Consider the following 15,401-nt stretch of genomic DNA (forward strand, 5'->3'; position numbering starts at 1 on the left):
TTGGTGATGTATAAAAATGTTGAGGATTTATGGGGATTTATTTTGTAGCCAGCTACTTTGCTAAAATTATGAATTATTTCCAATAGCTTTTTAGTAGAATCCCTGGGGTTCTCTAGGTATACCATCATATCATCTGCAAAGAGTGATAGTTTGGTTTCCTCATTGCCTACTCTAATTCCTTTAATATCTTTCTCGACTCTTATTGCCGAGGCTAGTGTTTCTAATACGATATTAAATAATAATGGTGATAGTGGGCAACCTTGCTTCACTCCAGATCTTACTGGGAAAGGTTCCAGTTTTTCCCCATTGCATATGATGCTTACTGATGGTTTTAAATATATGCTCCTGACTATTTTAAGCAAAAGTCCATTTATTCCTATGCTCTCAAGTGTTTTTATTAGGAATGGATGTTGGATTTTATCAAATGCTTTTTCTGCATCTATTGAGATGATCATATGGTTTTTGTTTGTTTGGTTATTGATATAGTCAATTATGCTAATAGTTTTCCTAATATTGAACCAGCCCTGCATTCCTGGTATAAATCCTACTTGGTCATAGTGTATTATCCTGGTGACGATTTTCTGTAATCTTTTTGCTAATATTTTATTTAAGATTTTAGCATCAATATTCATTAGGGAGATTGGTCTATAATTTTCTTTCTCTGTTTTCAGCCTACCTGGTTTAGGTATCAGTACCACGTCTGTGTCATAAAAGGAGTTTGGTAGGACTCCTTCAATCCCTATTTTTTCAAATAATTTCTATAACATTGGAATTAATTGTTCTTTAAATGTTTGGTAGAATTCACATGTAAAACCATCTGGTCCTGGGGATTTTTTCTTAGGGAGTTGATTGATAGTTTGTTCTATTTCTTTTTCTGAGATGGGACTGTTTAGGATGAATATTATTTTTCTAAAAGAAACTCTCAGGGGGCTGATTTTAGAGGGGCCTGGAGAGGGGACTGCTTCCCAGTCGGAAGGTGGTACATGACCTGATGCTAAATGAAATGAGCAGGATGACAAGGTCATTGTACGTGGCAACAAGAAGATGATACAGTACTCCATACTGATGGACGTGGCTCTCTTTTAAAAGGAGATGATTTGGGGATGAAGAGAGCCATCTACACCCAGAGAGAAGACTGTGGGAATTGAGTCTGGATCACAACATAATATTTTCATTATTTGGTTCGCTTGCATTTTCAGAGTTTTGGTTCCGGATCTGATTTTTCTTGTGCAGCAAAATACTTGTAAGCTTACATATATTGCCTTAAGCGTCATATTTTCACATGTATAATATATATTGGATTGCCTGCCATCTAGGGGAGAAGGGACCATGAGTGCAAGCTCTTCCTGGACTTTTCTGTTAGTTTTCATCATATACAGTCCCGTGCTGCTTCCTATATGCCCCTGAGCGGGGCACCTTTAAGTCCCCAAGTCCCGACTCCTACACTCCCTCATTGAGCTCCCAGACAATTCTGAAGGCTCATTAAAGGCCCATTCTGAAGCCTAGCTGGAAGAGTACAACATTCTTAGGGAAGGATTGCCAGATGGATTGTACACAGGGGCCCCAGGCAGGGGCTTCAAAACTCTTTTCAAAGCCTTCCCTTAGAAGAGTGAAAACGTCTCTAGAATTGTTGCTAAAGGAGATCATGCTTCCAGGAGGCCACACTGTTCCCCTTTGAGGAAATAAAAGCACAAATTGGGGGGGAAAGTTCTTAGAAATTTATTCTGGAAAAGCTGGATGAGAGACATCCATGATAACTATCTTCCCCTCTCCGTCGTCCTCTCCGTGTGGTCCCCAGTTCCTCTCCCTAGTGACCCCCATTCTGACCCCAATTTGTTTCTCCTTTTTTGCTCATATTGGACTCTTGCATGTTTCATCGACTTGAGAGTTGTTTCTTCCGGAGTGTAAGCCATGGAATTCCAACTAGTTGGTCAAATCCCGGGATCCCCGATTCCGACACTCAGCAGCCCCCTGCTGCTGACACCGCCTGCAAGTCCCGTCCTCACTCTGGACCGCAATAGGCCCCGCCAGCTCTTCAGCCCTTTTCAGCTGAAGCAGCTCCAGAAGATGAGACCTTTGTCCCTTTGTCTCAAAGGAATGTGGGTCAGGACAGCTTGAGGGGAGAAGAATGGGAGAATGGCCCGAAGGCCTTGGGCCTGGACAGTGCTCGAGTTCCATGGATACCACTGGCTGCCGGGTGGCACTTGAGGCTCTGTGACGACAGGGCTTCCCAGTCGGAGGGTGCGAGCTGGTGGAAGCAGGGTCTCCCATTGCTGCTCATTGCTTGAAGCAGCATTATCCTCTGGCCCGCTTGCTGGAGGACTCAAGCACTAGAATGGACCAAGATTGCTTCGCTAAAGCGGTTCTGGAAATCTTCCACCCGTGTGAGGTTGTTGGCCCTTTCTAAATGGTAGGTGGCGGCTTACAGTTAGTACTGAGGAGAGGGACCAGCCTGAAGGCCTTGCTAGCAAGGATGTCCTAGTGGAAGAAATGCATCGGGACTGATGTGAGGTGGCGTGAAAAAGGAACTGCGCCGACCAGGGCAAGGTCTCAGAGGCTCTATCTAGGACCTTAGGTTTTTGTTTCAGGACATCACACGATCCCTATTCTCAGAGGATTGTAGCACAGAAAAGTCAGAGCCTAGCTCTAAATTTCAGGCAGTTCATATGACCCAAACAACCTAGACAGTCGTGCTGGTCATTGGTCAGTGGTTGCTTCCTTTTCGGTCCATCCAATGAACCCCAGCCTTTTGCTAGTTAAGCCATTCCCTCTTTCCCACCTGGGGCCCCACACCAGGCTGCTCCCTTGGGGTGCTGGCACCTTTCCTTGCAAGGACTGAATCCATGCTTTCTGTGGGCATCTGGAGATGCCTCCAACTAGCCCCTTTGAGCCGGGGGGGGGGGGGTCGCACACAGATTCCTGCTTCTTTCCTTTGTCCTGGTTTTTTGCCTCGGGATCGGATTTTTTCTTCCACAACCTGAGAAATGTGGTTAAATGGGTAAAAGAATTGTAATGATTTCATTTTGGTCACTTGCCGTCTGGAGAACATGAGATTAAGGGAGTGAAAGAGAAACATTGGCAACAAAGTCTGACAACAATGAATGTTGAAAACGATTTGGAAAAATACGAAATTTCAAGATGGAAAAGAAATTCTAAAATACTAGATGAAATCTTTCCAATGGAAGATCTCTTCTGAACTCTTCTCTCGTTTTCCTCCCTCCCCTTTTATCTCAATCTTTTCCCTCTGTCTTCCCTTCTTCCCTCCCTCCCTCAGTTCATCTCCCTCCATGCTGCCTGTTCTTTCTCCTTCCTTCCTGCCCTATCTCCTGCCTCCCCTCACAATCAACCCTCGGTGGATATCTTTCCAGTCTTTTCCCGAGCTGCTGACGTGTCTTGTTCAATTCCATTTTTAACACATTCATATTTGAATTTCTTTCTTCCAAAATTTTCCCTTTCATCTGAGGGTTTTTGAAATTTGGCACTATTATTCCTATGTCTTTTCCACAATGGATTTCGTTGAAGTCGTTGAAAATGGGGATTTTTTTTTCCTATTTCTACATTTTCTCCTCATTTATCATTCCAGGACAATATTCCCAAATTATTTCTTGCAAGGTTCTATTTTTGGTCACACTTTTCAGTAATCAAGTTATTCAGTTTTCTATTCTACTAATATTCTAACATGTTCTCCAGATCTGTCTTTTATGTTTCACATTCTTCTATTTGTTTCCAATGTTTACAATTGGTTTTGTTATTTCTTGATTGTTCTGCATTTCCCTGGCTTCCCATTACCAATCTTCAGTTTTCAAAGAATTCTTTTCATCTCGGGACTCCTTTCCTCCTTGGCAAGTTGGTTTCCTTTTTTTTCCCCATATGCTTTTGGTTTTTCTTGGAGAGATTTTTTTTGGTTACATTTTCCTCTATTTGATTTGATTTTTTTTTTTTTTTTTTTTTTTTTTTTTTTTTTTTTTTTTTTTTTTTTTTTTTTTTTTTTTTTTTTTTTTTTTTTTTTTTTTTTTTTTTTTTTTTTTTTTTTTTTTTTTTTTTTTTTTTTTTTTTTTTTTTTTTTTTTTTTTTTTTTTTTTTTTTTTTTTTTTTTTTTTTTTTTTTTTTTTTTTTTTTTTTTTTTTTTTTTTTTTTTTTTTTTTTTTTTTTTTTTTTTTTTTTTTTTTTTTTTTTTTTTTTTTTTTTTTTTTTTTTTTTTTTTTTTTTTTTTTTTTTTTTTTTTTTTTTTTTTTTTTTTTTTTTTTTTTTTTTTTTTTTTTTTTTTTTTTTTTTTTTTTTTTTTTTTTTTTTTTTTTTTTTTTTTTTTTTTTTTTTTTTTTTTTTTTTTTTTTTTTTTTTTTTTTTTTTTTTTTTTTTTTTTTTTTTTTTTTTTTTTTTTTTTTTTTTTTTTTTTTTTTTTTTTTTTTTTTTTTTTTTTTTTTTTTTTTTTTTTTTTTTTTTTTTTTTTTTTTTTTTTTTTTTTTTTTTTTTTTTTTTGGCTCAGAGGCTCTATCTAGGACCTTAGGTTTTTGTTTCAGGACATCACACGATCCCTATTCTCAGAGGATTGTAGCACAGAAAAGTCAGAGCCTAGCTCTAAATTTCAGGCAGTCACATGATCCCTGTTTGTAAAGGTCAGTAGGGGAGAAAAATCAGATCCTAGGCCAAAATTTCAGGCAGTTCATATGACCCAAACAACCTAGACAGTCGTGCTGGTCATTGGTCAGTGGTTGCTTCCTTTTCGGTCCATCCAATGAACCCCAGCCTTTTGCTAGTTAAGCCATTCCCTCTTTCCCACCTGGGGCCCCACACCAGGCTGCTCCCTTGGGGTGCTGGCACCTTTCCTTGCAAGGACTGAATCCATGCTTTCTGTGGGCATCTGGAGATGCCTCCAACTAGCCCCTTTGAGCCGGGGGGGGGGGGGTCGCACACAGATTCCTGCTTCTTTCCTTTGTCCTGGTTTTTTGCCTCGGGATCGGATTTTTTCTTCCACAACCTGAGAAATGTGGTTAAATGGGTAAAAGAATTGTAATGATTTCATTTTGGTCACTTGCCGTCTGGAGAACATGAGATTAAGGGAGTGAAAGAGAAACATTGGCAACAAAGTCTGACAACAATGAATGTTGAAAACGATTTGGAAAAATACGAAATTTCAAGATGGAAAAGAAATTCTAAAATACTAGATGAAATCTTTCCAATGGAAGATCTCTTCTGAACTCTTCTCTCGTTTTCCTCCCTCCCCTTTTATCTCAATCTTTTCCCTCTGTCTTCCCTTCTTCCCTCCCTCCCTCAGTTCATCTCCCTCCATGCTGCCTGTTCTTTCTCCTTCCTTCCTGCCCTATCTCCTGCCTCCCCTCACAATCAACCCTCGGTGGATATCTTTCCAGTCTTTTCCCGAGCTGCTGACGTGTCTTGTTCAATTCCATTTTTAACACATTCATATTTGAATTTCTTTCTTCCAAAATTTTCCCTTTCATCTGAGGGTTTTTGAAATTTGGCACTATTATTCCTATGTCTTTTCCACAATGGATTTCGTTGAAGTCGTTGAAAATGGGGATTTTTTTTTCCTATTTCTACATTTTCTCCTCATTTATCATTCCAGGACAATATTCCCAAATTATTTCTTGCAAGGTTCTATTTTTGGTCACACTTTTCAGTAATCAAGTTATTCAGTTTTCTATTCTACTAATATTCTAACATGTTCTCCAGATCTGTCTTTTATGTTTCACATTCTTCTATTTGTTTCCAATGTTTACAATTGGTTTTGTTATTTCTTGATTGTTCTGCATTTCCCTGGCTTCCCATTACCAATCTTCAGTTTTCAAAGAATTCTTTTCATCTCGGGACTCCTTTCCTCCTTGGCAAGTTGGTTTCCTTTTTTTTCCCCATATGCTTTTGGTTTTTCTTGGAGAGATTTTTTTTGGTTACATTTTCCTCTATTTGATTTGATTTTTTAAATTCTTTTTTTGAGTACTTCTACACATTTTCTTTGGGGTTGCAGCCATTGCACATTACTCTTTGGAGTAAAAGCTTTTTTTACTGAAATGGCTTCCTCTGAAGATAAACTCTCGTTTTCCCTGTTCCCGTAATATATTTCAATGGTGGGATTCATCTTTGCAGATGCAATTTTTAAAAAACGAGATTAAGCACCTCTAACTGTAGTATGAGAGGAAGGTTCCTCAAGTTTCCCTTCAGTGTTTCCCTCTGACCAGTAATCCCCAAACTCCAAAAATAGGAACCCCAAAGCAAGAGCTCCCCTCTCCTGCAAGGACTGGTAGCCAGCTGCATCCCTGGCCCACTGCCTCTGTACCCATTGGGGACTGGTTCCTTCTTCGAAGGTTTTTTTTTTGGTCCCACTTTTCAGGTAGTCCAGTTCTACATGGTTCTATTTTATTCTAATCTCTTCTCCAGATCTTTTATGTTTCACATTGTTCTATTTATTTCCAATATTTCCAATTTGTTTTATTTCTTGATTTTTCTGCATTTGCCTGGATTCCCATTGCCAATCTTCAATTTTCAAAGAATTATTTTTTCTTGAGATTCCTTTCCTCCTTTGCAAGTTGGTTTCCTTTTTTTCCCATAGGCTTTTGGTTTTTCTTGGATTTTTTTTTTTTGGTTACATTTTCCTCAATTTCATTTCATTTGTAAATTCTTTTTTGAGTAGTTCTACATATTTTCTCTTGGTTTGCAGCAATTGCACATTTCTCTTTGGGGTAAAAACTTTTTTTACTGAAATGGCTTCCTCTGAAGATAAACTCTCGTTTTCCCTGTTCCCATAATATATTTCAATGGTGGGATTCATCTTTGCAGATGCAATTTTTAAAAAACGAGATTAAGCACCTCTAACTGTAGTATGAGAGGAAGGTTCCTCAAGCTTCTGTTCAGTGTTTCCTTTTGAGCAGGAAGCCCAAAATCTCTGACCAGGAACCCCAAACTCTCTGACCAGGAACCCCAAACTCTCTGACCAGGAGCCCCAAAGCAAGCTCTCGCCTCTCCTGCAAGGACTGGTAGCCAGCTGCATCCTTGCCCCACTGGCCCTGTACCCACTGCCGGCTGGTTCCTTCTTTCCAGGGCCAGGTCTTCAGGTAGTCAGTGGCACCGCTGGGCCCGGCTGCCATCCCACTCAGGCCAGCTTCACTCAGGCCTCCAGCTCTCAGACTTCAACTTGACTCTCAGAGAGTTTGGGAGATAAAACACTCTGTGCTTCTGCTGAGGCTCCAGCCCCTCCCAGCTAGACCAGGAGTCCCCACTTCTTCTGTGGATTTAGCCCCCACATGTTGCCCTCTTCAGACACGTTCACGTCCAGCCCAGAGGCTTTCTTCACTTTTTTGGTTGGTCTGGAGGACCCCTGTGCTACCTCGAATTTTTGATTGAAAGGGGTCCCTTCACACACTTCTTCTCTTTGGGGGGGAGGGGGAAATGGGGAGAGCTGGAACTGGAGTCTAGGCTCCAAGCCCTCCCTACCGTCCTCCAGAGAATAAACTTCTCCAAAAGCCCCGAAAGCAACCTCGGTTTGTCTCTGGGCCTTGTCTCTGGGCGCTTGAAGAGGATTGCTCGCGGTCCGTCCTCGGAGTTGTTTTAGACTTGGCATCCAAGGCTGGCTGGACTTTGCCTCTCCTTTTCCCTGTTCCCATAATATATTTCAATGGTGGGATTCATCTTTGCAGATGCAATTTTTAAAAAACGAGATTAAGCACCTCTAATTGTGGTGTGTGACAAAGTTCCTCAAGTTTCTCTTCAGTGTTTCCCTCTGACCAGGAGCCCCAAAGCAAGCTCTCGCCTCTCCTGCAAGGACTGGCAGCCAACTGCATCCATGGCCCACTGTATCTGGACTCATTGGTTCCTTCTTGGAAGTTTCTTTTTATGGTCACACTTTTCCGGGACTCAATTTCTATGCTTTTCTATTTTCTTCTAATCTGTTCTCCAGATCTTTTATGTTTCACATTCTATTTATTTCCTTTTTTTTTTTTGGTTACATTTCGGTCCATTCCATTTGATTTTAAATTCTTTTTTAAGTTCTACATATTTTCTCTTGGTTTGCAGCAATTGCACATTTCTCTTTGGGGTAAAAGCTTTTTTTACTGAAATGGCTTCCTCTGAAGATAAACTCTCGTTTTCCCTGTTCCCATAATATATTTCAATGGTGGGATTCATCTTTGCAGATGCAATTTTTAAAAAACGAGATTAAGCACCTCTAACTGTAGTATGAGAGGAAGGTTCCTCAAGTTTCTCTTCAGTGTTTCCCTCTGACCAGGAGCCCCAAAGCAAGCTCTCGCCTCTCCTGCAAGGACTGGCAGCCAACTGCATCCATGGCCCACTGTATCTGGACTCATTGGTTCCTTCTTGGAAGGTTCTGTTTGGGATCACCCTTTGCACATAGTCTAGTTCTACACTTTTATTCTATTCTAATCTGTTCTCCAGATCTTTTATGTTTCACATTCTATTTATTTCCTTTTTTTTTTTTGAAATTTTATTTAATAATTACTTTATATTGACACAATCCATGCCTGGGTAATTTTTTTTTACCACATTATCCCTTGCACTCGTTTCTGTTCAGATTTTTCCCCACATTCTATTTATTTCAATTTGCTTTGTTATTTCTTGATTTTTCTGCAATTCCCTGGCTTCCCATCGCCAATCTTCATTTTTCAAAGAATTATTTTCATTTTGAGACTCCTTTCCTCATTGTAAGTTGGTTTCCTTTTTTTCCCATAAGCTTTTTGAGGGGTTGGTTTTTTTTTTTTTTTTTTTTTTTTGGACAGGTTTGTTTTTGGTTACATTTCGGTCCATTCCATTTGATTTTAAATTCTTTTTTAAGTTCTACATATTTTCTTAAGCGTTACAGCCATTGCACATTACTCTTTGGGGTAAAAGCTTTTTTACTTAAGTGTCTGAAGATGAACTCTCCTTTTCCCTGTTCCCATAATATATTTCAATGGTGGGATTCTTCTTTGCAGAAACATTTTTGAGAAAAGAGATTAAGTACCTCTGTGGTGTGCCGGGAAGGTTCCTCAAGCTTCCCTTCACTGTTTCCTTGTGACCGGTAACTCCAAAACCCCCAAAACAGGAACCCCAGAGCAAGGGTTTCCCTCTCCTGCAAATACTGATAGCCAGCTGCAACCCTGCCCCACTGCCTCTGTACCCATTGGGGGCTGGTTCCTTCTTGGAAGTTTCTTTTTATGGTCACACTTTTCCGGGACTCAATTTCTATGCTTTTCTATTTTCTTCTAATCTGTTCTCCAGCTCTGTCTTTTAGCTTTCACATTGTTCTATTTATTTCCAATATTGCCAATTTGTTTGATTATTTCTTGATTTTCAGCATTTCCCTGGCATCCCTTTGCTGATCTAAATTTTTCAAAACATCATTTTCATCTTGAGATTCCTATCCTGGGTTGCAGATTTGTTTCCATTTTTTTTTCCCCATATGATTTTGTTTTTCTTTGGAGTGATTTTTTTTTTTTTTGGTTACATTTTCCTCAATTTCCTTTGATTTTTACATTCTTTTTTGAGTTAGTTCTATTTATTGCCTTTTGGTTTGCAGCAATTGCACATTTCTTTTGAGGGTAAAAACTTTTTTGCTTCAATGTCCACCTCTGAAGATGAATTCTCCTTTTTCCTGTTCCCACTATATATCTGAATGGTGGGAGGCTTCTTTGCAAGTGCAATTTTGTAAACAAGAATGTTAAGCACCTCTAATTGTGGTGTGTGACAAAGTTCCTCAAGCTTCTGTTCAGTGTTTCCTTTTGAGCAGGAAGCCCAAAATCTCTGACCAGGAACCCCTAAAGCAAGAGGTCCCCTCTCCTACAAATCGTGGCAGCCAGCTGCATCCTTGCCCCACTGGCCCTGTACCCACTGCCGGCTGGTTCCTTCTTTCCAGGGCCAGGTCTTCAGGTAGTCAGTGGCACCGCTGGGCCCGGCTGCCATCCCACTCAGGCCAGCTTCACTCAGGCCTCCAGCTCTCAGACTTCAACTTGACTCTCAGAGAGTTTGGGAGATAAAACACTCTGTGCTTCTGCTGAGGCTCCAGCCCCTCCCAGCTAGACCAGGAGTCCCCACTTCTTCTGTGGATTTAGCCCCCACATGTTGCCCTCTTCAGACACGTTCACGTCCAGCCCAGAGGCTTTCTTCACTTTTTTGGTTGGTCTGGAGGACCCCTGTGCTACCTCGAATTTTTGATTGAAAGGGGTCCCTTCACACACTTCTTCTCTTTGGGGGGGAGGGGGAAATGGGGAGAGCTGGAACTGGAGTCTAGGCTCCAAGCCCTCCCTACCGTCCTCCAGAGAATAAACTTCTCCAAAAGCCCCGAAAGCAACCTCGGTTTGTCTCTGGGCCTTGTCTCTGGGCGCTTGAAGAGGATTGCTCGCGGTCCGTCCTCGGAGTTGTTTTAGACTTGGCATCCAAGGCTGGCTGGACTTTGCCTCTCCTTTTCCAGAGCCCTTGCCTGCCTTTGGCGGGGGAAGAGGCTGGGCTCTCTTGTTGGCCTTGAGCATCTTTTGCTAGGGGCCAATTGAAGGAGGGCTCGTGGGGCATTTCCTGGCACGTGGTGCATTCTGTGGGAGGGGCTGGATGCACTTTCTTGCTGCTTGGATCACCAAAGGTCTTTTTGATCGAGATGACTCGCGTTTGTTCTTCCTCGGCTTCAGAATCGTCCCCTTGGTCCCATGTGGAAGAGGATTCCGAGGTGATCTCGGAGGAGGATGTCTCGGATCTTGTGTCCCTGTGGCTCTTGTCAGCCCAGGCCTGCATGACTTTCTCCAGGACCCTGGGCAAACCAGGAGGGAATAGTTCCTCCAGAAGCAGGGGAACTTCCAGCGAACTAGAAGGAGCCGCCAAAGCTGAACTTGGCCCCCAGGATGGGCCCGCTACCTCCTCCTCCTGCCTTGCTGAGGCGGCAGCCGGGATGCCGTTCTGGCCCTCCACATCCAGCACTTGCTCATCACTGCTTGAGGAGCAGGGAGTAACCCGATGAGGGGGACCTGGGAAAAGGGATTTGGCCTTCTGGAAAAAGCTCTTCTCCTCCGGGACCAAGTCTGTGAATGAAGAAGGGACCATATGAACAAAGGGGAACGAATCGGCAAGCAGATTTGGGCGGGGGAAAGATAGGAGCGGCTCACGGTTTAGGATTTACCCCCAGGGATCCCTGGCCTTTGGAGGACAACCGGACCCTTGTCAGTGTGCTCTTGCATATGCTCTCCCTCGTTCACATACTGGGAGGAAGCCCAAGAGACAACTTCATTCCTTCCTATTTTTCTGGTAACCCTCTTGTTTGTACAGTTGTTTGTAGGGGCTCACCGCCTTAGACTGGGAGCTCCTCCGGACCAGAGCCCGGCTTGGGCCATTCTTTGCATCCCCCCAGTGCTTACTGTGGAGCTTGGCCCACAGCAGATAATGTGGATTGACTCTGGCCTCCATTCATTCTTCCCCCTTTCTCACTTTTCTAAACTCTGCACTGTCATTTCTCACATTCTCATTCAGTTGAGTTTTACTAATTAAAATGCAAAATTACTCTTAGAACTTCCAAAGTACAAAAGGGAAGATATTTTTGGCTTTTTATTGAATTTCTTGAATATTGTCCCCTAGTTACATTCACATTTTTTCCTTTTACATTTGTTTTTAAGATTTTTGCTTTCTAGCTTCTTTCCCGGATTCCCACCCACAATTAAGAAACCACATTTCAAACTAGGCCAACTTTTCCATCAAAGTTGTGAATAAAAACATACATCTCCCACCTTAATCAAAAAGAAACACCTCAAGAAAAATTAAGTGAAAAGTAGAGCCATCAAAAGAGAAATAGAGAAGGCTTCTCTCTGTATTCAGATATAATTATTCCTAATCTGTGAATCGATAGGATTTGTTTGTTTGTCTAAGTCCTTCAGAGGAGTTGTAGATGATTGTGCTACTGGGAAAAACCAAATCATTTTCAAATGGTCACCCCAGAATATTGCTGTCACTTCATATAGGGCATATTTCACCCTCTTCAAGGAAGACTTTGCAGGGTTTTTTTCCCCCTCTGAAAACATTCTGCTCATCATTTCCCAGAGAACAATGATATCTCATCAGAGAAATGGGTTTCAAAAATGGTTTTTCCATTTCCCGTTGATCATTGTATTTCCCCCCATTTATTCTCTTTCTTTTCAGTCTCTTTCCTCAAAAGTGTTTCATTACTGATCAATGACTTGCCCAAAATGACCTGTTCTTTTATCATCTTCCCCTTCCCATATTCCATTCCCCTCCTATTTTCCTGCAGACTAAGATAGAGTTCCATGGCCCTATTCAGTATTTATGGTGCCTCCTATTTGAACCAATACCACTAAGAATAAGGTTCACTCAACCAACTTCTCCTCTCCCTCTTCCATTCGATGAGAAAACTTTTTTCTAGCCTCTCTTTCTTATGGTAGATCATTTACACCATTCACTTCTCTTTTCCCCTCTTCCTGTACATTCCTATAGCAGTCCTTTCCATCATTTTTAAAAAAGATATTATCCCTTCCAATTCCACTCATACCCCTTACCCTCTGAGTGTGGATACTCCTTTTACCTCTCAGAATATTGATCATGTCCTAAGCAGTTGAAAGCATCCTCCTAGGTCGCAATGTTATCACATCAAGCTTAACCACTCCCAGGTGGATTGAACCTGCTTCAGTCTCTCACTTGAGCTCTCTTCCCAAATTCCCACATCATCTCTCTTGAACATTTTGTCCCATTTGCCCAACTGCACCAGAAGCTCCAAGTGTCCAAAAGAGAACCTGTTCTTTGTCCTGCACTCTCTGCCCTCTTCTGAAATTCCCTTTTCTGTCCACCAGGTGTGCCGGCTCAGGCAGCCACCACTCTTCCCTTTGCTTAGCCCACATAGGAGCCATCGAGTTAGGCATCTTTGAATTCCTTACTCAACCTGTTTTTTTTTTCCGCAGAGGTCTTCTTTTCTTCCCTCACGGAGCTAGCAACCAGTTCACCCTGTTCCCCTGTCTCCTAACCTCTTCTGTTAACCTGATTGTTCCATTAGGATCATGCCTTGACACATTACTTTTCTATCCTCGAGATGGATCTGGCATATTCTTGTTTGTGAGCTTTTGGCCTTTCCTCTTAGAATGAATTTTGGGGTGTCTCTTCCTCCTTTAATATAGTGACTGATAAAAGAACAAGTATGACTACATGTTTGTTGATTAATTGATTCTCACCGTGGGGCAATATCTGAGTTTTCTTCCCCATGTTGAAGCCGAGGGAATTCCTGAGGGAAGAAAATGTCAACAAATTAACACTAAGCTTTGGTTCCAATAACTACCCCATCTTCCCAGCTAAAGGAGCAGCAAGCAGTACAAGAAAGCCCGGACAGCTCACTGGGCACAGCCCAGCTATGGCCTTTCATCATCCTATGTGTTTTTACAGTAGAGCCAGCCTCAACACAATTGATAAAAATCTTTTTTTTTCCATTTTATCCAGTTTGATCCATTCCTAAAGGTCCCTTTCCCTGTTTCCCCCTTTCTCCATCCCTTCTTTCCTCTCTCCTCATCATTCAAAGGAATCCAAAGGCAGCAACTGAGAAACTCCCTTCTATGTCAATAGAAAAACAAGAGGATGGAACCTTGTAGGCAAAGTGTCTGTCAGTAGAAAGCAGAACCTGTAAAGTTCATTGGTTTGCTGTGGCGGGTAACTTCTATCACACTACCCAAAGCACAAAATTTCTGAGAATCATTCCAATTTTCTTTGATTTCACAACATCCTATGGACCTGTCAGGCTTACTGTCCATGGGCTCCCATCCCTGCTGCTGCTTTCCCCAAAGAGTTCTCTCCTATTTGTATTCTCAGATGCACAAGACCTAAGGCCAAAGTCCTAACTACAGTGTGGGCCTACCCTGGACTAACCTTTCTTAACCCTTTCAGTGTTTTGAAGCACACGACCTCTCTAAGAAGAAATGACAGATTGGCTCCCCAACTACAGGAGAAAGGGATTTTTTACACCTACATTGGATATCTCCAGGTACAATAAATAAACTTGCCCACCTCCTCTAATCAAAAGAAAATGGAAAACATATACATTTTGAGATTGCAAAGAATTTGTTTATGAATTTGAAATATGGTTTGGAGAAAGATGGAATAGTTGTCAGAGTGTCAATTGTCAGAACGAGGTGAAGAACTCCTCTCCTTTCCACCCAAGGGGATGCACACGGTTCAGCTTGATTCCCCAATGGATGGAATTGTTTGAATGCTCTAACAATGAGGATTTGGAGGCAGTCTTGAGGTCATCTCAAGGAGAAAAAGAAAGAGAGGAAGCACCTCTCTTCCATCCTTTCCACTGTCCTCAACAGCCTTTCCCAATATACCATCTCGTTGGATCCTTACAACCACCCAGTGAGGAAATGGAGGCAAGCAGGTGAAATGGTTTGCCTCAGCAACACTCAACTCTGTGTGAGGTTGAATTGGAAACACAGGTCCTCCTAAGCCCCAGGCCCATGTCTTTGTTCTACATAAGAACAGAGAAGCTTCTTCAGGATAACAACAAAAGCTATTTTCTTTGGAAGTGAGTCTCTGATAGTTTGAGTTACCGCAACAGAGTCTACAGAAGAGGGTTCTCTCTTATGATCTCAGTTGTATCCTAGCTGCTCCCCCCATTGAGTACAGAGGAACCACCATCTTGTCCATCTCCTATTGCTGGTACAAGGTATGTCTCTCAGATCTCTAGAAACCACGACTTCCCACAAAATAACACACCTCACCCCCCCAAAAAAAATACCAACGACCTCATTCTTCCTTCTATACATATTTGGCTAACCCCATCCCCAGGATACTCTATATCATTTGTAAATCCTCCTACCTCTGAGAGCTTCTCGAAGATGCGAAAAACAAGGCAATCCCTTAGTGGGTGAGGAATCAGGATATGGAACGAACAGACACACACAAACAAAAACACACACACAAACACACACACACACACACACACACACACACAGTCTCTCTCTTTCTCTCACTCTCCCTCCTTGCACTCTCTGTCTCACTCTGTCTCTATCACACTCTCTTCTATTTCTACTGTTTCTATTTCTATCTTTTCTCTCAATGTCTATCTACTATCTTCTCTATCTCTATAACTAGTATCTCTAATTTCTCTTTCTCTAAATCTGTCTCTATCTATCGCTATCTTCTCTATATATCTATCAATTTTCTCTATCTCTAGGTCTATCTACTTTATTATTATCTCTATCTACACTGTATCTAACTATCTTCTCTCTATCTCTATCTATTCTATATCTATCTCTATCTACTCAATATCTATCTCTATCTTCTCTATCTCTAGCTCTATCTATTCTATATCTATCTCTATCTACTCTATATCTATCTCTATCTTGGCTATATCTATCTCTATTTCTCTATCTCTAGCTCTATCTCTAGCTTCCCTATATCTATCTCTATCTTGTCTATTATCT

At 41.4% G+C, this 15,401-nt stretch overlaps 1 protein-coding gene and 1 long non-coding RNA gene across 3 annotated transcripts in view; both read right to left on the reverse strand.

The window, feature by feature from the left end:
- Positions 1-1,695: 1,695 nt before the first annotated feature.
- LOC127544567 (uncharacterized) lies at positions 1,696-6,702 on the reverse strand. The gene is made up of 2 exons (XR_007949475.1): positions 4,503-6,702; positions 1,696-2,570 (listed from the first exon to the last, which is right to left on the reverse strand). It is a non-coding gene; the product is annotated as an uncharacterized LOC127544567 (long non-coding RNA).
- Positions 6,703-8,776: 2,074 nt separating this feature from the next.
- The window catches only part of LOC127544563 (uncharacterized), a 236,115-nt gene continuing 229,490 nt past the window's right edge, over positions 8,777-15,401 (reverse strand). The window contains exons 1-3 of one of the 2 annotated variants that reach the window (XM_051971238.1): positions 14,795-15,215; positions 13,161-13,210; positions 8,777-11,012 (exon numbers count right to left, since the gene is read on the reverse strand). In XM_051971238.1, the coding sequence (XP_051827198.1) occupies positions 10,249-11,012; positions 13,161-13,191 (795 nt within the window). In that variant the 5' untranslated portion in view covers positions 13,192-13,210; positions 14,795-15,215 and the 3' untranslated portion in view covers positions 8,777-10,248. Of the gene's footprint in view, positions 11,013-13,160; positions 13,211-14,794; positions 15,216-15,401 lie in introns of those variants that run through there. The other variant, XM_051971237.1, reaches the window with a different exon arrangement.

Source organism: Antechinus flavipes, chromosome 1 (assembly GCF_016432865.1).
Source record: "Antechinus flavipes isolate AdamAnt ecotype Samford, QLD, Australia chromosome 1, AdamAnt_v2, whole genome shotgun sequence".
Classification (NCBI taxonomy): Eukaryota; Metazoa; Chordata; class Mammalia; order Dasyuromorphia; family Dasyuridae; genus Antechinus; species Antechinus flavipes.